Source organism: Centropristis striata, chromosome 12 (genome assembly GCF_030273125.1).
Source record: "Centropristis striata isolate RG_2023a ecotype Rhode Island chromosome 12, C.striata_1.0, whole genome shotgun sequence".
NCBI classification, from domain to species: domain Eukaryota; kingdom Metazoa; phylum Chordata; class Actinopteri; order Perciformes; family Serranidae; genus Centropristis; species Centropristis striata.
Window position 1 is genome coordinate 19134020 of NC_081528.1, and position 25968 is coordinate 19159987.

The 25968-nt window shown below is 41.7% G+C and overlaps 1 protein-coding gene across 1 annotated transcript in view; it reads left to right on the plus strand.

Annotated features, from left to right (window-relative positions):
• si:ch211-159i8.4 (matrix-remodeling-associated protein 5) overlaps positions 1-25968 on the plus strand; it is a 46379-nt gene that overhangs the window by 15051 nt on the left and 5360 nt on the right. Inside the window, exons 4-13 of the mRNA XM_059346372.1 lie at positions 8552-8681; positions 9889-10127; positions 10355-10506; positions 11987-15133; positions 15361-15590; positions 16793-17078; positions 17414-17614; positions 18665-19183; positions 19295-19466; positions 20367-20633. Coding sequence (XP_059202355.1) covers positions 8552-8681; positions 9889-10127; positions 10355-10506; positions 11987-15133; positions 15361-15590; positions 16793-17078; positions 17414-17614; positions 18665-19183; positions 19295-19466; positions 20367-20633 — 5343 coding nt within the window. The remainder of the gene's footprint in view (positions 1-8551; positions 8682-9888; positions 10128-10354; positions 10507-11986; positions 15134-15360; positions 15591-16792; positions 17079-17413; positions 17615-18664; positions 19184-19294; positions 19467-20366; positions 20634-25968) is intronic.

Sequence of the window (25968 nt, forward strand, 5' to 3'; positions counted from 1 at the left end):
GTGCTGTAGTGCTTTTTGGATGTGTTTTTCCTCCTCCTGTCTGTCCTCTTCGTCTGTGATGATGTTGGCCCGTTCGTATAGTGTCCTGACTACCGACAATTTGTGTGTGTCACACACCTGGGACACTCAACTGCAAGGACCGGCGGGCGGCGGGGGGCGTGGTCAACCTGACGGACCTGCCAGTTCTGTCAGGTTGACCACGCCCCATGAGGAACTCCACTAAAGACACGTCACAGCGATCAGCTGACACCTCTGAAGAAGACTGAAGTTGCCAGTCGAAACATGTCAGCTAAAAAACATCTCCTACTTTCCCTTGTCTGAACAAAAGAAACCTAAGGATAGTGTTAGCTTAATTAGCTAGCTAGCTGCCAGTGATAGTTGACATTTTGGTGAGGAAACACTTTAAGCATTCTCAATTAGAAATGCATTGCTCTGTCTCTTCCTCAAATAAAAGTCCCATTGTTTCAAAAATTACATAATAAAAATTAAATGAAAAACATTGAGCGGTAAATCTGTCAACAAGAATTTGTGTCGTGTGTGAAAAGACATAGCAACAGTCGCTAAGGGGGTTGAGGCAATTGCAACACTGAACACACTGTTCAGTTTACCACTCATGTATGCTAATGCATGGTTTGATGTTGCACTTTTGTCAACTATTTCTGATTCCCTATTGATTCCCGATGGCTGTTTGTGTGGGGTAGAAGCACTGACTGTTGTACTGGAAATAAATGGACACTTGAGCAGAGCAGACATTTGGAGCAGGACCAAACCTTTAGGGAGCAAACAGGCTCTAGCTTTCTAAACACCAGACCACCCTGTTAACTTGGGTGCAGACCAGGGGGACTAAGTCCGTAATGTAAAACCGTTGGTATATGTTCACACCAGGCATGTTTGTGTTTTATTTACACTCTGGGGCCTGTTTTCCTTTAGTTTGGAGCAATGTGGTTTGAATTCAAAAGAGAACTGCTCTAATAATCCATCCCTTTTCAAAGGAACTATTGTGGAAAGTAACATTTTTGAGTGAGTGATGTAGGTGATGGTGTGGACCATCTTAGCACATGGCATAGTGACAATGGAGCTGAAGTGCCCCGTCACAATAGAAAGATGAGTTATGGAAAACAGCATATGGAAAGGCTGCCATGATTAAAGCTGCAATCAAATTAACTCCCTCCTTGGATCTCTAATCCCAAGTTCTGTTGCGCTGGGAGTACATATAATGTTGGCTGCATGGTCTAGTTCACTTGGCTGCTGAAATGTACTATTTATATACAAAAATGCAACACAAGAAACTGGACTGAGAACAACAAAGTGACTGAGCTTTTGGAGCCTGCTCGTCTAACAGCATATGTGCCCCCCAACATCTTTCACCACATCTGGCTCGGGAGGAGGGTGCTACAGTACTGTGCAAAAGTCTTAGGCAGGTGTGGAAAAAATGCTCAAATCTAAATCAAATCAATATTTGGTGTTACCACCCTTTGCCTCAAACCAGCAACAATTCTTCAAGGCATTTTTCACACCTGCCGAAGACTTTGACACATGTACTGTACATCTAAGATTTTTTTGTAACTTTTTGAAGGACAAAAAAAGATCTGAAAAGCAGTCCAGTGATAGTCCAACCCGTTCTCATTCCCAAAGCGTAATATACCGACGATTTGTCACACACCTAGACGTATCATACTGACACAAAGGGTACCCTTCCACGTCTGTGTGAAACGCTCTGGGTTCTCAATTGACTCCAATATAAACCCGCTCGCGGCACTGAGAAACGCTTAGAGCAGAGGCTTACAGCCGTCTATTCACTCCAATAATATCCCGACCACGGCCCTCCATGACGCTGTGAGCGACAATCTGATTGGAGAACCGAGGACCCTGCTATTTTTCTCCCTATTTTAAAGATTTCTTTTAATGACATCGTCAACATTTCTCAACACAAACACATCAAAGTCTCACTGATAATTCAACAATAAAATAGCTTCATGTTGTGGCTCTCAGTATCATTTTTTTCTCCTTCGATTCTGAGAAATAAACTTTTATTAGTTTGTTTTACAGCACTCCGCTGGCGGACATTTCTCTCATTTTTAGTGAAAAAAAAAATATTTTGACTTTGTTTCTGCATAAAAATGGATTTTGATTACATTTCTAGCGAGAAATATATGTTTTATTTTCTTAATATTCACTCAGTGAATGTACATAATCACTTTGTGGCGAAGATCTCGCCAGAAAAAGACGATCCGCTGTGTTTTATTTTGAAATCTGTTTTTTTTTTGTAATCTACCGCGATCATACCGGATGTGGTCCTATCCTCCCGGATGTGCTGTGCGATCTCATTGAATGCGCTTCACTGTAAATGGCCCGGTCTCTGCTCTCCTGTTTTATATATTAGTTAAAATATCTTCATTAAACAAACATTGTTGTCTTTTTTTAGCATAGATAATATACAAACAGTATAATTATTTATTAGACAGTGTGTGATATTCGATATATTGGGTAGGAATAGGTTTTCACAACCCTAATACGGAAGAACTACAAAACGAGAGGTCTAGGGAGTTGTAGTTTTTTTAATAAAACAGGTTTTCCCCTAAAATTGGAAGTTGGAAATACTTAATTAGTGGCTTTCCAGGGGTTTGAGGGGATGTCAATCACATTTTTGGCATCAGAATTTAAATATTGTCTTGTTCAATGGGGGATTTGTTATTTTTTCAGCATATCCTAAAGCCCCCCCACTCCCACCCCTTAGTGACTATGCTCACATTATAGTCCATGTCAACACCTTTCTATAACTGTAGGTCTCATGTCTGTAACCCTTTTTGTCTCTTAGTTATAATCATTTAAATATGCCCCAGGGTTAAGGTTCAAAGGTCAATATCTCAAAGCAAGAATTGAAATATGTTACTCTCCAGGCCAAGACCTTTCCGGTGATGTATTTGGTTTAGCTCTATGACAAAGTTTTATTTTTTTCAAACCTTGGAAATCTGCCCTAACAGACTTAGATTCCCACAGCCCTTTGAGTGCTCTGAGTGCGAGATGTGAAAAAATAAAAGAAGACATGCAAAGGATAAAGACGATTGTTGCTGTGAACCTGTTATGCTCAATTACACCTCTGAGATTGTCAATTTATTGCCATATACTCGATGTTGAACAGTTTACATCACTCGTCTATTGCTATCTAATAAAGACACCTAAAAAAAAGATAATAACCTGGTTTTATTTGTCATAAGCACTGCTGCAAACCAAGCAGAGCCCCAACTATGATTGTTGCATTGGATATTCGCACGGACATGAGCTGATTTGGATTCCTGACGAAGAAGCCTTTGAATTGTTTATACTCTGCTTGAGAACCTACTGGTGCCCGATGGGCACCAGTAGGTTCTCCGAGTTCTTAACTTTCTCTGTCTATCTGCATTTGCGTCATTAGAAAATATTGGATCTACGTGGACAGGCCAAAACCTGTTGCAAGGGATGCGTGACGTCACTTTAGCCGCACTGACAGCCTGTTCTCCCGTCAAAAACGTCAATATAGGCCGTGTGTACAGGCAGCGGAAAACGAACGATATTGACACATTTCACCGAGCGCTGCAATGCGTCCATCTTTTATGGCGTAGTAGCGATTGACAGTGAGGCAAAGTTAAAATGCTGGATTTCCATCTTCGGTTGGAAGCTGAGTTGGTGGATGGGTTGGACGAATGCCAGACTATCATCCATGAGAGCGAGGTTCGCCTCCCGTGTATAAACAAAAGTAAATGATTTTTAACTTAAGTTACTTTGTTTATGCAGGTTATATGAAACAGTTCAAGTTTTTGAAAGTATCTTACATAACTTGCGGCAGTCACATGACCCTTGTAACTACTTCACTTCCGGCATTTATGTACATTTATTTACTGTTTAAACTGTCTTTTATATTGCCATAAATGGGAAGTTTTTTGCCCTAAAATTGGGTCTGTGGTTTTACAGCATAAGTCCACAGAAACTGCAGTCCTTTTTTACAACCGTGAACCATATGTGTGTGCTATTTTTAGTACCGCGAGCCGCGACACGTACCTACATTCTGTAATTTGTGATGCTGACACACAACCTCTTCTGTCGTTTAGCTTGGAGAACTTGTTAGCTTGGACACACAGCCTTCTTCGATGTGACAATCAATCCTTAGTATTGTGAGGTAAAGTTGTGTGACAAGCCACTGGCATATTTTCTAACAATGCTGAAAATCTAGTGTCTTCAATGAGATGACCACCTTTAGTGTGTTATGAAATGTACTCTGCAAATACTTGGGATTCCTGTTTACTGACGGAATGTAACAGCTTTCGTTATGGTATAAGAGTAAAAGACTAACATTGCCAAGGTTAGAAGTTCAGTTCCCAATGGGGAAACCTACACGATATATGTGCATGATAGTAATGAAAGACACTCTGGATGAAAGTGACCACTGGATGATATATTGGGAGCTGGCTGTTTTATTGATGGCAGTGGAAAAATTCAGAATCTCCCATATGTGTTCAATTGGGTAGGGATAACTGCACCCAGGGAATGCTGCGTGTTTTACAGTTTAGGAACTCACTCTGTCAGACAATACTGTACTGATTCCTGTTGTTGGAAGGCCTGACTGCATCTCATACACTGAAAGCTGTCAAATGCTGTCGGTCCCTGCCAATAGACAACGTGCTCTGTTGCATTCCTTTGATGAATAATATCTTTGGCTCTGACATCTACTGCTCTATACTGTACTTGGCAATCAGTTTGACTCTCTGATAGATGTCTTCTGTAATCTGCTGAAACCTGAAGACTCCAAGTAAGGTTTTTTCAATAGTTGTTTGATTTTGATTACTGATCAGATTTTATACTGACCTGGGGGCCTCTAGGCCCCTGCTGTTTAAAAGTGTTAGGTTGATATTGTTAACAAGATGGCCAAACAAATATAACTAGTAGCATTAAAAGAGTGCAGACTTCACAGAGGCCAATGGTGTGTAGGGGTATCTGGTTCAGATACACATTGCCTCCAGCAGGGTTACCAAAATATTTAGAGGTAAAGCTAATTTAGGTCAATTTTGCTATCGGAAATTGACTAAATTAATATTTAATACTTTAAATGAATTAAAGTTACTCAAGGGGCACCACCTATTCACTTAGGAATAGGAAAAGATAGCAAATCATAGTTAATCAGTCTCATAAAGTTAACAAATTATCAATTTGGAACATTGATTATTAATTATGAATATAATTATAATCGAATTACCTTATTAATATTTAGTAACGGTTGAAGGAATTTTGAGTTCTTTCCATAGCAGAGGTTAGCAAATCACTCATTCATGTGCAACATTAAAGGGAGAAGCATATCAATCCAAAAACATATTTATTCTAAATAAAGCAAAGCAAACAGAACACACAATAACTAATCTAAAAGACTATTTACAGTGGAAATGTGGGTGAGAAAGAATGTGTAACAAAATGGCTGCTGAAAGGCGGTCATTTAAATAAATCAAAATGGCGGAAGCTCTTTTGTTCTTGAAGAACAATAGACCATGCGGTCTTGAAGGTCTATGTGTTGTAGGAAGCCAAATTAAAGTATATTTCATGTGGATTAGTGTGTGAGCAAATCAAATGAGTTATAGTTAATTTACATGTACAACTTGAGATATGTAGAGCAACATTAATCATACAACTTCAAATGATCTAACTACACAAAATATCCCAACAAATATACTTAAACACACAACAGATCAACACCATTGATTAAAGCTTAACAAACTTGTTCTTGCTTACTAACTGCCCAGTACTATACCACAGAGTCCAGAGTTGAAAGGGGAAAGCAGCACTCCTTTTGAGGAAGAATCTGGTTCCTGGTTGGGTTTTGGTGGTTGTAGCGTTGTTTGCTGTTAGCTCCAGAAGCTTGGTGAGGGTCTCTGTGATTATGTCCAGTATAGATCACAGGCAGGAAACTTAGAAGCGTCGTGGTGGGCCCACTTGGTTTGGGCCTCACCGGCCTTCACTTAGAGCTGGAGACAGAGGGGGATGTGTCTGATCTTCCTCCTGGAAGATCAGACCAGGACAGCAGGCATGCTGTTCCTCAGGGAGTCGAGAAGAGAAGAGAGAGAAGGGATGGCTGCAGGACACTTTTGTGTCTCAACCTGGAAGTTGTATTTCCTGTTGGTATCAGCCAATGAGACGCCTTTAGGTATCTGCAGATACCTGTGGGGGTAGGGGTCGTTTGTCTTTGTTTGGGGGACAAAGAGGGACCTCCATCTTGAAGCATGGAGAGAATTTGTTGACACAATAATCACTGCATTCAGTCTTTAATCCAAATGAACCTTGTGGAGTAGCTGTGAGCCCTACAGGTGCATTGACATACTCTACCCACGGTACGGTTGTCCCTCATTTTGGTAGCCTACATGTTTAACTTTTTTTTTCTCCCAGTATTATCTCTTTATTTTCCTTGTCAGCAAAAACTGCATATCGCAGTAAACAATTTCCAGCATCACTGTTGTTCTGAATAATTTAACTTTCCACAGGCTAGAGAGCCATGTCACTCTCTGGAAATGTCTCCACCCTCTTGGCTGTCGGCAAGCAAATAACAACGGTGGACAATATCGTCTCTTTACATATGTTGTTCCTGGCTTTGTGAGCCTACATTTGCATCCAAACACAACATGTACAACACATCCGTGCTGCTCACCTTAATTGCTATGGACGGCTTTTACATTTTTATTAACACTGAACGTAAAGATGGTAATGTTGGACTTTGTTGTAAGCTAGTGCCAGCGGGCTAGCCTTAGCGGGCTAGCGCTAGCTGAGTTGGTCTTGATGGTCACCCTTAATCGCGCTTCGGGTCTCTCCTGGGTTCTGGAGCAGAACAAGCCCAAAACAGCGACTGCACTTTTGGAACAAGCAACTCACGACTGCCAATATTTACAAGTGACTTTTCAAAAGAAGAAGCCCAAAGCAGCTCATAGTAAATGGACCTATCAACTATGGCTGCACTTTGAAACCGGCTTCAGTTACCACAGTGTGACAGCGTGAGTGGAGGCACAACCATGTTTGGACACCGCACACACATACACACACACACACACACACACACACACACACACCGTGGTCTGTAAAGCATCAGTGAAAAATAAATTGCTGTACCGAAAACCCCCAGTCCCTAAGAGTGTATTGTCTTTAAGTTGTAATGTGAAAACAACATGGACAGTACAAAGATGTTTTGATTTGTTTCCAGTATTTTCAAGACAACAAAGAGCAGAGGAAACAGATCAGGTGAGCCAAGTATGGACCAAAATGTTAGCCAACATTCTGAAGTTCTTGGTCCAACTAGGTGGGTGTCGAACAAATTTTCCACTAATTATTCAGACACCACACAAACGAAGGACGAATGCCCTATCCTGCAATGTAAACAAAAGAAAAATGTGAATGAAAATATTTTTTTGCATCATTCCATTGATTCAGATCTGCTCCATACTACAGCCTTTCTACAGGTTTCATACATTTCTGAACATATGCTTGGTGTTACGTCCCCTGTTTCTAGGGCCAGGGGAGTAAGCATTGATGGTGTTAACCCAGGTTAAAAAGGAAAAAAAAAACAGGTAAACCGAGTAAATGCAAAAGTGAATGATTTATTAATAACATAAAGAAAAAGGCGACAACCAAAAAACTACTTACTTGAGACAACGGCAAAACCAAAACCTCTTAATTACAACTTTGTGTCTCCACAAACACACAGTCCAATCACAATCACACAACTTTCTGCATCCCTTAATCAGTAGTTGAACACAATTGTGCCTGACCACTCATGGCAACCTGGAGGAGGTGCAGGAGGCGGTCTCTAAAAGGAGACAGAAAGGGGCCATCAGGGATATGATTCAGAATGACCATTCACACACTATAGTAAAAACTTCACGCACTTACAAGTGAAATGCTTTCAGACACACAACTGAAACGCCTTCCGGTTACACTGAAATCAGTACACTGAATTTACACTGAAATTTAGTAGTATGTATAAAAACATTTCAGTTGTGTGTATAAAAGCATTTCACTTATATGTATAAAAGCATTTCAGTTGTGTGTGTGAGACAGCATAACATTTCAGTAGTGTTTGTGAAAGCATTTCACTTGTAAGTGTGTGAGGTTTTTACTATAGTGTGTGAATGTGTTTTGTTTTATATGTGTGTGTGAATGGTAATTCTGAATTATGTCCCTGACACCCCATCATAGAAAACACACAAACCACAACACAACTCCAGCCATAACACTTGATTTGTGTCTACTGCACAGTGGTACTCTGCAAAGGTTGTAAAGTAGATGCAGCATGGTAACTCTTGATCTGTGTGTGACGAAATAATAGTAGGGTCAAAGGTTGACTGAGGTCTCTCTGTGATCCTGCTTTCCTTCTTTCCGTCCATTCTTTCCAGCTATCTTTCCTGCTTCATTTGAAAGGTCACATTGCCCAGACACACATGAAAGCAGCGGCTGTTAAACAATATTAGTTTCCTATCCTTTTGACCTTCTGTTATTCTTTCATCCTAGTAACTGGTCCTGTTTCTTTTTTTCTCTCTAACAGTTATAACAGCCTGACAGAGGTGGAGGGGTCAGAATTCAGGTCACTACGGCAACTGGAAATGCTCATGTTGCATGGCAACGACATTAGCACAGTCCAGCCTGGGGCGTTTTACAGCCTGAGATCACTACAGGTAGAGTCTGTGTGTGTGTGTGTGTGGGCTGAAGTATCAAATTTAATTCTCATTTATGCTCATATGTAAGAATTAAGTCGCATTTTTGGATTTCATTTTTTGAGAACCTGTGTTTTTTTTATGTTTTCTGTTTAAGTGAGATACTTATGGTTGCTGATGTGGTGTCTTTGATTTGTGTTAAATCCTGTTGAATGTTTGCATCTGTTACCTTCTCCATATCTGGCTGGAGCTAATTCGTAGCAAAAGCATTATGTAAAAGTAGTGAACCGTGCTGGGCTGGCTATTACCACAGTGTTTGTACAAACAGAGTCAAATCAAATCTCCCACTACCTAAGCCAATAATTAGTTGCACTTTGATTGCTTGACTAAAGAGGCAGTGAGTCTTGTTGGGTCCAGATGGGTCCAATCAAAACCTAAATTTGTATTCTAAACAGACCATGTCAATGCATCAGAACTGGATATGAAGCAGTCACAGTGTGGGTTGGGTTGAGTCATAGACAAATGTCCCCAACATACCTCTGAAATAGTGAGAAGGGATGCAATAAAATCTAGAGTGATTTTTAAAAGAAAATCTCACCTAGTGCACCTTCAAAGTCTCAGGTGAGAGTTCCATGTCTATTTTTTTTAAATTATAAAGCAGGTCAAGTTACCAAAAACATGCTGTGACTTGAAATTAGCAATTAGGACTTCTGTTAGGTTGTGATGTCACAACTATACTATACGGTGGCCCTGAAGTGCAAATCACAATGGCAAATCAGAAAACACAGCGACAAATCAGAAAACACAGCGACAAATCAGAAAACACAACGACAAATCAGAAAACACAACGACAATAAACAGTTTCAATAAAACTACTTGTGACATGTCATATTTGGCTTTGACTTTGACTGAACATTTGCTCTCTTTGCAATAAAAATATCGGGATATATATTGTATATCAATATTCAGCCTAAATATATTGGGATATGACTTTTGGTCCATATCGCCCAGCCCTAATTTGAATAGGTGCCTAACCAAAACACAATCCTTATTGCATATTTATGACCAGAACAACTTGACACACAGTTCTGAATTGCATCTCAAATTAAATATCAGGTTCCCAGCTTTCAGATGATATACCACCTCCATGTTGGATTTACTGTTGACCTGCTGTCTTGGTCCTCCCCTTCCATTAATTTCAACAAACACTCTTTTCTTCTTTTTCCAGATCTTGAAGTTGAGTTACAACAAGCTAACATCGGTAAACCCTGGTCTATTTGAGGGCCTTGCTAGTTTGATCCGTCTTCACCTGGACCACAACCTCATTGACTTTATAGAGCCATACTCCTTCTCTGGCCTGACCTCCCTAAAACTCCTGCAGCTGGAGGGGAACCTTCTCAAAGAGATCCACCCTCATACCTTCATAACCGTGTCTCTTCTTGGAAACTTTTGGACTTCTGGACTCAAGTAAGACACAAAAAGATGGTAGATTTTTCTCTTAGTTGATCTTAAACTGTATTTGTTTACCAGTATGTAAATATATCTTGAAATAAAAGGGGAAGAGTAGATTTATAACCACTAAGATCTGCTTACAGGAATTTCATTAGAATTGGAGTTTGCATGTTCTTACATTCATACATACCCCACATTTCTTATAGGTTTAAAGTTGATGAAATAATGTGTTTTTGTCCCAGACACTTACACCTGTCAGACAATCTGTTAGAGCAGCTCCCTGCTGCAGCTTTGAAGACAGCTCCCAGGCTTGAACTCCTCTCTCTGCATGGTAATCCCTGGACCTGTGACTGTCAGCTGCACTGGTTGATAGAATGGAGCTCCACACATGAAGGTAATGATAAATCAAAACTCCAGTCCTGTTTTCTTACACTAGAACACTATCCCTCTTCTTCTTTTTTGCCAGATGACAAACTAAACTTTTTTTTTTCTTTTATCTCAATTTTAGTCTCCACCAACTGAGTAAAACAGAGCTAAAGCTAAAGCTGACAGCTGAACAGACCTCCATAAAGCCAAGGAGAGCTGATTATTCTCTGTAGATTTGTTACTTTGAGCAACCCCCTTTCACATTGTGACATTGTTTTATCATTTGGTACTGTTTTTCTTTCTTCTTTTTTAAATTAAACAATATTAAACTTTAAATGAACACACACCCTTACTGAAGTAAAAATACTAATACCACACTGTGAAATGACTCCACTACAAGCAAAAGTCCTTCATTGAAAACTTACAGTACTTTCAGCATTAAAATTTACTTAAAGTATCAAAAGTAAAAGTACTAATTGTGTAGAATGGACCCACTCAGATTGTTTTGTATATTCTAAATATATTATTACATTATATATATAGTATCATGTTTTTTACTGTTAAATCTTGTCCTGTAAACTAACTAAAGCTGTCAGCTAAATGTAGTGGAGTAAAAAGTACAATATTTGCAAAATGTAGTGGAATAGAATAGTATAAAGTTACAGAAAATGGAAATACTCAAGAAAAGTGCAAGAATCTCAAATTTGAGTAAGTACAGTACTTGAGTAAATGTACTTAGTTTCATTCCACCACTGATTACTCACCTACGTGTATGACGGAAACCTTAAACTGGTTGTAACCTAGTTCTAAATTATGAATATGTGCACACAAACAATAATGTTATAATATAATAATGTAATAATCAGAGTTCAGTGTTTTTAACAAGAAGCAGAGCATAGTGCTGGCAGAACATTTTGCAGGTCATTCAGCTTCTGCACAACAAGGAAACAACAGTTGACAGTATTTGATCCACATGCAGTTTAGAAAATCGATTAAACTGTTTAGTTTTTCTTAATCTGACTTGTTCATTCAATACTTTTCACGACACATGTGCTTTGTCTCATTTGTCATTGCTTTGCTACGTTTCCACGAATCACCTTTAACCAGTTCCATATGCTAGCTGTTTGGATCAGCAGAACAGTTGATAATATATCAGTGTTTAGGGCCTGTTTTATCTAAAAATAGGGAGTTCTGACTGCCAGAATGTTATTAATGGATGCATGAAACTTCACTGAACTCATAAAGTCATATAATTGTATGTCATTTTTGCCAAATCCCTCTAATTCTAGATTTATGTTCGTTTCATTTTCCTCCTTATTTTCTTATCTTCCACCCTAATTCATTCCTTTGCCCTTACTTTGTTTTTACCTACATCTCCCTAACTGCCCCTACTATCTTAACCTTTGCCCTCTTTTGTCTTTGCCTTCAACTGCTGGGATTGTTGCCATTGCTCCTTGTACTCCTGATTTTTATCTCTTCCTCTCTTTCTCTTGACCTCTTTCTCACAGATTTAATAAAGTGCAAGAAAGAGCGTGGCTCCAGTGAGGTTTGCCCCCAGTGCTCCTCTCCTCAATCCCTGAATGGGACCCTGTTGCTGGGACTGACCAAAGACAAGCTCACCTGTGAACGACCAGCTCTTCGCTCCACCCTCAAACAGTGGGACAATCCAGTGTGGGCTGAATCTGAAGCCGAGCCTGACTTGCCATACACCCGTGACTTTGAAAAACCTTTGGGCCATTTGACGATTGTTCTCTCCGACAGCCACGGAAACAGTGCCCATGTGGCATGTGACGTGAGACACCCTGGAGAAAGTTCACCCATAACTTGGACAACCAATCCAAATTCACCTGGGGAGTTGTCTGTCAATGTGTCACTGGCAACCACCCTTGAGTGTGAGATTGATCGGGAGAAGCTGCAAAATCTCTGGCAATTGGTTGCATATTACTATGAAAGCCCTGCTATCTTGGAGCGAGGTCAGCAGAGAGGAAATGATAGCAGAGTAACCTATCAATATGTCCAAGCTGTAAATGAAAATTCCCCATATTTCACAGAACTGAAAGGATATTTAGTTGCAGAACCCTCGTGGTTGCTTCAACCAAGAGTCACTCTGAGGCTCAACAGAGGGCAGACAACAACCAAGAAACTTGCAATGGATTTCACTACTGTCATTACCAAGACCATCAACAGCCATAGGGGGTCAGAAGATGACAATGGCCTTGCCATGTCCTGGGCTCTCATTCGCAGAGGGACAACAGGGCGGGTTCAGACTGCTCTTCAGGGTTCAAAGGTTAACTTGGAGTGCATTGTTGTTACCTCAGATCCAGAGGTGAAAATGGAGTGGATGCTTCCAGATTTGTCCATTGTGGAAGATGCAACTGATAAAATTGACATTTCTGAAAGAGGAGAGCTTGTGATTTTAAATGCTACACTGTCTGACTCAGGCCTTTATCACTGCATGATCAGAACCAAAGCAGGCGTGGACTTGATGCCTTTGAGACTCACCATCAAAGAACTCTCACTCAGCCCCACTGCTTTCAATGGTCAGAAAATTGTAGTTGAAAAAGGACAATCTTTATCCCTCCCATGTGAGGTGACCTCAGTCCAGCCCAGTCAAATGATGTGGTACTTACCCAGAAACCAAATTCTTCTCCCCACACAGCAGACAAAACGGGCAGAAGTGTTGGGAAATGGGACTTTGTTGGTAAGAAGGTTGACACCAGAAGATGCAGGGGAATACACCTGCTTGGCCTCAAATCTGTATGGAGTTGACATGCTATCACACTTGGTGGAGGTTACCGGGGGAAAAGCCTCAGATAAGTCCAAAGTAAAGACTGCAAAAGAGCAGCCAATCATGCCAGTTGGCGTAGAGGAAGGAGAGGGTTCCGGGGGAGATTACCAGGAGATCATACGTCCTTTTGCTACACAGTTCCCCAAAAAAGTAGGAACACAACAAAGGAATCCTAATGGAAAAAGGATAAGAATTAAAGATTCAAAGAGAAAACCCAATAAATCTGTTAAGGAATTAGATCCAAATCGTTGGGCAGAGATATTGGCTAAAGCTAATGCTAAACCAAGTGTTACCTTGCCCACAGGGCAGTCACTACCAGAGCCCAGCACTGAAACTGTCCAAACAAGTACGTCCGAACCTACAATTACAACTGCTACTGCTGCTAACAACTTGGCCCCTACTACTGCCCCAGCTGATTCAAGGATAAAGACAACAAAGCTCCCCATCAGCACAAAAGCTAAGAATGAAGTCTATTCTTTGGAGAAGGACGGGGATGACTCAAAAACAATGGAAAATCTGCCAGAAGCTTTACAGCCTCCGCCTCCCAGAGGTACAGAACCAACCCCATACCATGTTGGTGGGAACACAGAAAATGCAGCAGCTGTCACAGACCCCCCTGCTGTTGGAACTCCTCTGCCAGTCGATCAGTCACAAAATAAGCACTCTGGTGAGGGGAGAAGGAACAACAATTTCGCTCCTGGTCAGCCAAACAGGAGAAGGCCACCTTACAGACGTAGAAAACCGCCATTGTGGAGAGTCCGTCCAAATGGAAATCCCTTCTACCATTCATTAAACAAGCCCCAAACTACTGTTCCAACAACAACTACCACACAGACGACAACGATGCCCACAACTACAACAACAACAACAACAACTACTACTACTACCACCACAACTACCACTACTGCTACGACAACAACAACACCTGCTCCAACCACAGTGGAAAACCATGACACCTTATCTGCTGAGTATCAGACAGAGGAAGTTGAAGGTGAAGACTATGAATACAATTACGAGGATAGTGGTAATTTGGACCCCAAGGAAGATCTAAACAGTGAAACCCTTCATACCACTAAAGATCTTGAGAGCATCCTCACCACACCACCTCCAGCTAGAGAAAAAGATGTGGGTAGCTCCCCACCCAATCCAAAGACAATTGCCACTCCAAAACTTGATAGTACCCCTCACACAACCGAAAGGACTGTTGAAGAGAAAGAGGACACTGTAAACCTAAAGGAATCTGAGATACAGAAGGTTGAGATCAGAACACAAAATGTAGAAAAAGGCAAAGACCATAAAGATCTTGCAGGGGAGAGTGGGAGGGAGATATTAACCATGATAGAAGGGCATGAAACACAGAAAATAGTCCCAGAAGGCACTGAGAAAGACACAGAAAAATCTAAAAAGGAGTGGCTGGATAGCATTCCATTAACAACTCAAAACAGACCAAGACCTAACACTCGACCAGAACAACATACGCCAACCCAATCAAGAACTCCATCTTCAAAGGTCATTACCTCACATTCAACAGGAGGCAGAACAAGAGAAGAAGTCATACAGAAAGAGGATAAGAATGTAAACAAGCCAAAAGTGAAGCCTGAAATCAACAGCTTTCCAATAATGGAGCCGGTTCATCCCTGGCTCCATCAGAACAAACAGACAGTCGGACAAACTACCACTCCCAGGACAACAAACACAAACCAGGACAGAAATAGAGGAAGACAGGGCGAAGTGAATCCCGGCAGGCATTCCCAGCCTCCCAGAGTGCCCCCGACCTCCCGCTGGCCCTTACACCATTATCACCATCAATACTACCCCTATTACCCTTCGTGGCCTGGCCAAAGGTCATTTCCTCATCCAAGGCAAGGTAAACAAAGCTGCTGTATAATTTATTCTTATCAAATACTGTTTTTTTGTGATTGCTAGAGTGTAAGTGTAAGAAATGAAGGATAAAGAACCAGACCATTGTATTGAATTGACTTGCCAATACTAAAAGAAAGCAATATTATGTTGGCTTGGTGTTAGGTCGTAATATACAACTCTAAACTTGGTTGGAATGCATAGATATGTATTTGATCAAATGTTTATTCCTAGGGTCCCCCCCTGTGTCCACTCACCGACCCTGGCCTCTCCCCCACCCCTGGGCTCAAAGCCCGATGGTCACCAACCGACCAGAGATCACAGCTGAAACAGTGAAGCCCACACCTCCACTCTCTGATCCCCATGTGTCACAACATCATAATAATCACAATCATCATGTGGATGGAAGGACACAAACCAGAGACCAACTGTTTCTATCTAGGTTGAGGAACAGATACAGACAGGTATGATGATGGCTGCTTTTGCAGGTGTGCAGAATGTGATCCAGGGCGTCTGTGGCTCAGTTGGTAGAGTGGGTTGCCCACCGATCGGAGGGTTGGTGGTTCGATCCCTTACCATGGCAGCCTACATGTCGAAGTATCCTTGAGCAAGATAATGAACCCCAAATTGCTCCCGATGCTGCGTTCATCGGTGTGTGAATGAATTCTCAATGGTGGCAGGTGGCACAGTTGTAGGATAGCCTTTGCCACCAGTATGAATGTGTGTGTGAACGGGTGAATGAGCGCAGTCTGTAGTGTAAAGCGATTTGAGTGGTCGCAAAGCGAATAGAAAAGCGCTAGAAGTGCAGGTCCATTTACCATTGATCAATCTAGTTGTCAGAGGTGGGGCCAGGTCACTATTTTGTAAGGCACCAGTAAGTCTATGTGCTTAAGTCAGGTCCCGAGTCCTAAACTCTGAATTTCAAGTCCTAAAAATGTCATTGCACGCTTTCCAGTGTATGTAATGCCATTTAAACAAGAGTAATCATTCAAATTACAAAAATCCTGAATGCTTTTTCACTTGTTCAGAACCCGATTATATTCTAATCAGACAAAATGTGTAATGGTTGATTTCTACTCCAAATATACCCATAAATCATTCAGATTTTTTTTTATAAAAAACATTTAAAGACAAATTATGTCCAATGGACAGAGGGTCTGAGCAGGTTTAAATTTGTGTTAATTTGTTCTTTGTGGCTCTCTCCTGCAATATGATTTGATGATGTTGATTGGTTCAAACAAACTGGTGTCGACTTGCTGGGAATGAATAGCATTAATGTAAGTTGATTCAGGAAAAGAAGGGAAAGGAATTTATTTGTGGTTTAACTTTTTCATTAATCTTTGAGCTTGGACTTGGGGGGGGGGGGGGGGGGGGGGGGGGGTGTATCAAGTATATACCATCAAAAGGCTCAAGTCCAAGTAAAGTTACAAATCTTTGATGTTAAAGTCCAAATGGAGTTGCAAGTTTTGTTAAAGTCATCAATTTGTGACTTGAGTCCAAGTAATGTGACTCGATTCTACACTTCTGCTAATTGTATATCTTATGTTCAGTGCTTTAAAAACACACTGACTGGCTTTGTTAGCAACACAATTGCTAATGATGGTTATTTCCAGGTAAATGGGCTAATATTGTGATGACTGAACAATTGCGATTTAAATCTTTCCAGGCACAGCTCGATCGGCTTGCTCAGCTTGGGAGGATGGTGACACCAAAACCTCGCACTAGCTACCACAATCCTCCATCCCTGTTCACACCTAAACCCAACCCTCCATCTCCACATAGACCCTACACCCCTAAACCACCAGCACCAACTGCTTCTTACAGTTACACTCTGCAACCTCTGAAACCTGCTAAACCTTCATCATCATCATACTCTGGTTTCTTTCCAACCCCTCGTCCTTACCACCCCACCACCCCTGGGGTACCAAATGGAGGTTGGTGGCCTGCTGGGGGTAGGTACACTATTGAAAAGATATAGTGATCTGGCAATGAAGCCTCATGAACCATTTTCTTAATTTCTTAATTTTCTTAATTCTTAATTTTCTGACTCCACGAAATGGAGCTTTCTGTTCAACAAAGGGCTGAAAACATATTTGATTACCATTGCTTTAGCCTTTTTCAATAAACCAAGGGTGCCATCTAGTGGGCTCAGAAAATAAAGAAAATGGTTCATGAGGCATCACTAGATATAGGCAATTTATTTGGAATGGAAAAGGAGCAGGATCTTAGAGTACATTTTAATCATTGATAATGATATTATTGTTGGTGTTTAAATGTGTCTTTGAAGCAGGAAGAGTCAGCTCTCGGCGGCCCACAGCTGCACCTCCTTTCCCATGGGTGTGGGGAGCAGGAAGTGGTGGGCTGAAGCCCTATATTACCACGGTCAACACAGCTAGTGTGTCAGTACTGGCGGAGAGTGATGTGTTCCTGCCCTGCAAAGCAGCAGGGAATCCTGAACCCAACATTGCATGGACCAAAGTTTCCACAGGTAAGACAGAGAGAAAGCATAACTTCCTCCAACTCAACAGCTCAAAGACCGAAGCCATGCTGATCGGCACTCCTCATCAGACCAAGTCATCATTCATAACAAGCATCACTTTCTCTGGCCACAACATTCCTCTCTCCTCCTCCTCAATTACCAACCTTGGGGTAAAAATGGACCCTCAACTAACCTTTGAGTCACACATCAATCACCTCTGCAAGAGCGCCTTTTTCCACCTTTGCAACATTGCCAGACTCCGCCCCATTCTCTCCCTCCCAGATGCTGAAAAGCTGGTCCACACCTTCATCTCGTCCAGACTGGATTACTGTAATGCACTTCTCATCGGGATCCCTAGCAAGAGTCTGCAGAGGCTTCAATACATCCAGAACTCTGCAGCTAGGATCCTGATGACAGTGCGGAAATACGAACATATCACCCCCATTCTCCACTCACTTCATTGGCTCCCCGTTTCCACCAGGATTGAATATAAGGTTTCCCTCCTTACTCATCAATGCATCTACGGAAATGCCCCCTCCTACCTCAAAGAACTACTCACCCCACACAACACAACATGCTCCATCCGCTCCATCCACTCAAACCGCCTCCACACACCCAGAACCAGACTCAGCACCATGGGACACAGACAGGCTTTCTGTGCTGCTGCCCCACAGCTGTGGAACGCCCTTCCTGACACCCTAAGGGCACCACAGTCCATAGACACTTTTAAAATAGGACTAAAAACTTCCCTTTTTAGCAAACCCTTTGGTTCCTTTTTTTTTTTTTTTTTAGCTGTTTTATGGTTTTTTAAATCCTTTTTTTAATTAGACTGTTATGCTTTTAACCTCTAGCACTTTGAGATTTCCTTTAATCACAAATAAAATGTATTATTATTATTATTATTATTATTATTATTATTATTATTATTATTATTAAAAAAGTTAAAAAGACAGGGTTGGAATGAATAAGGACAAGAAATAAATTACTGAATGTAGGAAAATTCAACGATTGCAGGGAAAATGGCTCATTGTGTCTTTATCCTGTTTGTTCCCCTGTCAGGTGCCACCATCACAGCCAACACCAAGCATGGTGCCCGTTTTGAAGTCTTCAAAAATGGCACTTTTGTTATTAAAAACATCCAGCTCCAGGATAGAGGCCAGTACCTCTGCACGGCCCAGAACAGCTTTGGATCAGATCGCATGGTCATAACCTTAGCTGTCCAGACTGAGGCTCCCAAGATCCAGCCGCCCAAGTCCACAGAGAAGGCAGTCTACCTCGGGAAAAGTGCAACTCTTGACTGCCTTGCATCAGGAAAACCACCTGCCCAAATTTCCTGGATTCTACCGAACAGGATGTTTCTGCGTGAAGTCGGGACTGTTAACACTCCCCTTTCTCCAATTTCTCTGCTTCAAAATGGAACCCTTCATATTCACTCTCTCAATTTCTCCAGCAAAGGGGATTATAAATGTATTGCGAGTAATGCAGCAGGTGCGGATACAGTGACTTATCAACTCCATGTGGCAGCTCTGCCTCCGAGCATCAGCGAAGCAGCAATGGATACTGTGATCATTCAGCCAGGTATAGTACAGAATTTAACATCCCTAAGCTAGTTTTCCTCATGAAAAGACTGATTTTAGACAATAAAATGTTTGCAATGTAACAATGCGTGATCTAAACACATTTCACCAGGCAGGAGTGTGTACGTCCACTGCTCTGTGAAGGGCGAACCCCTGCCTGTTTTGAAATGGATGCTCCCAGCAGGCGTCCATGTCAAGCCATCACAGTTTCTTGGACGCAAGCTGTTTGTCTTCCCCAATGGGACGCTGTATGTGAAAAATGTTTCACCAGTGGATGCTGGCAGGTATGGTGCATTCCTTTTAAACTATATTCACATGATTCAGTCTTTCTGTCTAAGCACTAGTCAAATGCCTGGGTTAAGAAATATAGCACCATAAAAGTAATTCATGGGACTGTCCCCCATGTTAAAAATAAAAAATTGTACCTACTGATCCCAAACAATACAAATTAAAAGTTGAATTCATAGTTATCATGATGAATCCGTGTATCATTCATTCTTTCGATTTTCAATTGGCAATCAAAAATCAAATAATGAAAAATTGACTGGTTATTTTGTTATTTGTTTTTTATTATAACACAAAAAAGGAAAAAAAATGGCCTGGTTGTGTAACACTTTATTCTGAAAACTGAAAAACGCACCTCGACACAACAAATGCATTTTTGGTGCAACGCAATTTAATTATTTCATGTGGTGTGTTCATGTCAAGTTAATACTTCATCTTTTCTCTGCAGGTAAGAGTTTTGTACTGGAAAAAGTGAGAAAGAATGACAGTAAAGTGTTTGTCCTTCATATCAGCTCGCTTGGAGAGAATTAATTTACCATAAATATCACAATACGGGCACACTACATATATATAGGGGCGGCTGGTTAGACTACGGAGAAGCGAATGACCCGACCAATTAAATATTAAAATCAAATTCAGTCCTGGTGCCCGTTTTTCCATATTGTATTTTTGATCCGAGCCTAATATTGAAATATGAAAAACAAGCATTTTTTTCGTTTTTTTGTGTTATAATAAAAAACAAATAACAAAATAACCAGTCAAATTTTCATTATTTGATTTTTGATTGCCAATTGAAAATGGAAAGAACGAATGATACACGGATTATGATGTTTAAAATATCTCTCTCTGAGCACTGAAGCTGTGATTTTAAGAAATGTCTATCGTTAATCCTTCCATAGGTACGAGTGTTTGGCCACTAATGCTGTGGGCATTGCCAAAAGAACCGTCCAGCTGGAGGTGAGGGCAGATTCTACCTCCTTCTCCCATCAGCCTCCACCTCCTCTTCCCATCCCTCCAGCCCAACGCCATGGTGTGCCATCGCGACAGCACTCTGTCTCAGCTATGTACGGTTCTGCTGTCTACCTCCACTGTCCCGAGTCTACCGGGTCAACAAGAGGGACCATCTGGCAGCTTCCCTCCAAGACTATCATGGAACATCGTTACAGGTAACTTGCTTTTGTATATTAAGGAAGTACAGTAATGACCATATTATATATATATTTATATATATACACACTAAAAGGTTTTCATTTCCGGTAACGCTTTATATTAAGGTCCTTGTAATAACCATTAATTAACAAGTAATAAGGCCCTTGTAAGTCCTTATTAGTGCCACGGCTGAGCAGCGAGGCACTCATCTTCACTGCAAGCAGTGAGGATGAGTGCCTCGTGCGAAGCACGAGGCATCTCTTATTATTGCTCATGTTTATTATTATTCTTTATTAGTGCCACGGCTGAGCAGCGAGGCACTCATCTTCACTGCAAGCAGTGAGGATGAGTGCCTCGTGCGAAGCACGAGGCATCTCTTATTATTGCTCATGTTTATTAGTGCCACGGCTGAGCAGCGAGGCACTCATCTTCACTGCAAGCAGTGACGATGAGTGCCTCGTGCGAAGCACGAGGCATCTCTTATTATTGCTCATGTTTATTATTTATTATAGATTATTCTTCCGTAAAAACTTTGGCGCGTAACTAGTCCCACAGCTTTGAGAAATCGCAAAAAGTAAAAACGTCAAAAGTTGCGCCCTAATCGGGAATCGTGTGGAATGACTTTTATTAGCGATCGGCGCGAACGTTTTCGCACAACGTGCACACACGTGCACTTTTCGGCCCATCCGGAACGCATTGCGCAAACTTTGGGGCCTCACCATTCGCAAACCGTTGCTCGTAAAATTCCGAACCGATTTAGAAAGTTGTAGGGCCTGAATTTAACTCTAGTCCTGTGAAATTTCAGAGCGATTGCATGTATAGTTTTCGCACGAAGTGCGAAAACATTTCCATTTTTCCAAACTAATGGGGACGGCGATTTTCCCATGTGTGTGTATTGCGCGGAATGTTCAGAATCTAGACTGGTGATGTCATCAAGCAGAGTGTAGAGGCAGAGAAGGAGTTGTCACAAAATAAATTTGAAAACTGCGCTCCAGGCCGCAAATTTCACTCCACAGAAATAATTTATACATAGAAACGTAGGAAAATTTGTGGTCTCACTCACAATCCTCTGGTAAAGCTGTCAGAGTTTTAGTTTGGGCGCAGGACACAGAGAAGTGCCACCAAAACGCAACAACTGCCCCATTGAGTCCCATTTTAAAAACACAGGCGGATTTTTGAAATAATCAGATTTAAGAGTTTTTTTAGATCGCTCTAACAAAGCTATTTTTTCATTTTTCTTAAAAAAAAATATATGTAGACGTTCAGGAAGAACTCAGGACGCTCAAAGTGAAGTCGGATCAGTGATAGGTATTATGGTTTTGCCGAAAATGCTTTCTGTTCGAGGCCAGAATTTTCAGTTTGTCCACCTCTGGCTGCTCAGTGCTGCTCAGAACTGTCTCCACCTTCAGTTAATTTCAGTTGATTGCTCTGCTCTGATTGGTCGACTCCACCTGGCCACGTGGTTGCTTAGCTACCAAAGCTCCCCCCCCCTCCCTCTCCCCTCCTCCAACACAGACATTTTAACTGAAAACAGTTAACTCTTTTAACTTGACCATACATTGTCCAATCTGCCTCAAACTTGTCATACATGATGATGGCTCATCACTGATTGTCTACATAACAATATTTCATAAATTCCTGCCCTTTTTGATTAGCCACGCCCCCTTTCTTAACTAATGAACCGTTTGTCCTAGAAATTTGTATGAGGTGTCAGATTACTCAGCATGGCGTCCCTGTCTAACTGTTGATTGATAACCCCGCCCCTTTTGATAAGCCACGCCCCTTTTACTAACTAGTGAACCGTTTGTCCTACAGACTTGTATGAGGTGTCTGTGAACTCAGGACAGAGTCCCTGTTTGACTGGTGATTGAAGCCACGCCCCCTTTGAGTAGCCACGCCCCTTTTTACTAACTAGTGAACCGTTTGTCCTACAGACTTGTATGAGGTGTCTGTGGACTCAGGACAGAGTCCCTGTTTGACTGGTGATTGAAGCCACGCCCCCTTTGAGTAGCCACGCCCCTTTTTACTAACTAGTGAACCGTTTGTCCTACAGACTTGTATGAGGTGTCTGTGAACTCAGGACAGAGTCCCGGTTTAACCGGTGATTTAATCCACGAGAATCATCCGGCAGTAGTCCCGTGGCACTCCAAAATTTCCCTGGAATTTTGTTTCTAGTTATTTATTTATTATAGATTATTCTTCCGTAAAAACTTTGGCGCGTAACTAGTCCCACAGCTTTGAGAAATCGCGAAAAGTAAAAACGTCAAAAGTTGCGTCCTAATCGGGAATCGTGTGGAATGACTTTTATTAGCGATCGGCGCGCACGTTTTCGCACAACGTGCAAAAACGTGCACTTTTTGGCCCATCCGGAACGCATTGCGCCAACTTTGGGGCCTCACCATTCGCAAACCGTTGCTCGTAAAATTCCGAACCAATTTAGAAAGTTGTAGGGCCTGAATTTAACTCTAGCCCTGTGAAATTTCAAAGCGATTGCACGTATAGTTTTCGCACGAAGTGCGAAAACATTTCCATTTTTCCAAACTAATGGGGAGGCCGATTTTCCCATGTGTGTGTATTGCGCGGAATGTTCAGACTCTAGAGCGGTGATGTCATCAAGCAGAGTGGAGAGGGAGAGAAGGAATTGTCAAAAAATAAATTTGAAAACTGCGCTCCAGGCCGCAAATTCCACTCTACAGAAATAATTTATACATAGAAACGGAGGAAAATTTGTCTTCTCACTCACAATCCTCTGGTAAAGCTGTCAGAGTTATAGTTTGGGCGCAGGACACAGAGAAGTGCCACCAAAACGCATCAACTGCCCCATTGAGTCCCATATTAAAAACACGTGAGGATTTTTGAAAAAATCAGATGTAAGAGTTTTTTTAAATCGCTCTAACAAAGCTATTTTTTCATTTTTCTTAAAAAAAAATATATGTAGACGTTCAGGAAGAACTCAGGACGCTCAAAGTGAAGTCAGATTAGTGATAGGTGTTATGGTTTTGCCAAAAATGCTTTCTGTTCGAGGCCAGAATTTTCAGTTTGGCCACCTCTGGCTGCTCACTTTAGCAAAGCATTGTCAGTGACAGTTAGTTTCTGTTGATTGCTCTGCTCTGATTGGTCGACTCCACCTGGCCACGTGGTTGCTTAGCTACCAAAGCTCCCCCCCCCTCCCTCTCCCCTCCTCCAACACAGACATTTTAACTGAAAACAGTTAACTCTTTTAACTTGACCATACATTGTCCAATCTGCCTCAAACTTGTCATACATGATGATGGCTCATCACTGATTGTCTACATAACAATATTTCATAAATTCCCGCCCTTTTTGATTAGCCACGCCCCCTTTCTTAACTAATGAACCGTTTGTCCTAGAAATTTGTGTGAGGTGTCAGATTACTCAGCATGGCGTCCCTGTCTAACTGTTGATTGATAACCCCGCCCCTTTTGATAAGCCACGCCCCTTTTACTAACTAGTGAACCGTTTGTCCTACAGACTTGTATGAGGTGTCTGTGAACTCAGGACAGAGTCCCTGTTTGACTGGTGATTGAAGCCACGCCCCCTTTGAGTAGCCACGCCCCTTTTTACTAACTAGTGAACCGTTTGTCCTACAGACTTGTATGAGGTGTCTGTGGACTCAGGACAGAGTCCCTGTTTGACTGGTGATTGAAGCCACGCCCCCTTTGAGTAGCCACGCCCCTTTTTACTAACTAGTGAACCGTTTGTCCTACAGACTTGTATGAGGTGTCTGTGGACTCAGGACAGAGTCCTTGTTTGACTGGTGATTGAAGCCACGCCCCCTTTGAGTAGCCACGCCCCTTTTTACTAACTAGTGAACCGTTTGTCCTACAGACTTGTATGAGGTGTCTGTGAACTCAGGACAGAGTCCCTGTTTAACTGCTGATTTAAACCACGAGAATCATCCGGCAGTAGTCCCGTGGCACTCCAAAATTTCCCTGGAATTTTGTTTCTAGTTATAGATTATTCTTCCGTAAAAACTTTGGCGCGTAACTAGTCTCACAGCTTTGAGAAATCGCGAAAAGTAAAAACGTCAAAAGTTGCGCCCTCATTGGGAATCGTGTGGAATGACTTTTATTAGCGATCGGCGCGCACGTTTTCGCACAACGTGCACAAACGTGCACTTTTTGGCCCATCCGGAACGCATTGCGCAAACTTTGGGGGCTCACCATTCGCAAACCGTTGCCCGTAAAATTCCGAACCGATTTAGAAAGTTGTAGTGCCTGAATTTAACTCTAGTCCTCTGAAATTTCAGAGCGATTGCACGTATAGTTTTCGCACGAAGTGCGAAAACATTTCCATTTTTCCAAACTAATGGGGACGGCGATTTTCCCATGTGTGTGTATTGCGCGGAATGTTCAGAATCTAGACTGGTGATGTCATCAAGCAGAGTGTAGAGGGAGAGAAGGAATTGTCAAAAAATAAATTTGAAAACTGCGCTCCAGGCCGCAAATTTCACTCTACAGAAATAATTTGTACATAGAAACGTAGGAAAATTTGTGGTCTCACTCACAATCCTCTGGTAAAGCTGTCAGAGTTTTAGTTTGGGCGCAGGACACAGAGAAGTGCCACCAAAACGCAACAACTGCCCCATTGAGTCCCATATTAAAAACACAGGAGGATTTTTGAAATAATCAGATTTTACCGTTTTTTTAGATCGCTCTAACAAAGCTATTTTTTCATTTTTCTTAAAAAAAAATATATGTAGACGTTCAGGAAGAACTCAGGACGCTCAAAGTGAAGTCGGATCAGTGATAGGTATTATGGTTTTGCCGAAAATGCTTTCTGTTCGAGGCCAGAATTTTCAGTTTGTCCACCTCTGGCTGCTCACTTTAGCAAAGCATTGTCAGTGACAGTTAGTTTCTGTTGATTGCTCTGCTCTGATTGGTCCACTCCACCTGGCCACGTGGTTGCTTAGCTACCAAAGCCCCCCCCCCCTCCCTCTCCCCTCCTCCAACACAGACATTTTAACTGAAAACAGTTAACTCTTTTAACTTGACCATACATTGTCCAATCTGCCTCAAACTTGTAATACATGATGATGGCTCATCACTGATTGTCTACATAACAATATTTCATAAATTCCCGCCCCTTTTGATTAGCCACGCCCCCTTTCTTAACTAATGAACCGTTTGTCCTACAGACTTGTATGAGGTGTCTGTGAACTCAGGACAGAGTCCCTGTTTAACTGGTGATTGAAGCCACGCCCCCTTTGAGTAGCCACGCCCCTTTTTACTAACTAGTGAACCGTTTGTCCTACAGACTCGTATGAGGTGTCTGTGAACTCAGGACAGAGTCCCTGTTTAACTGGTGATTGAAGCCACGCCCCCTTTGAGT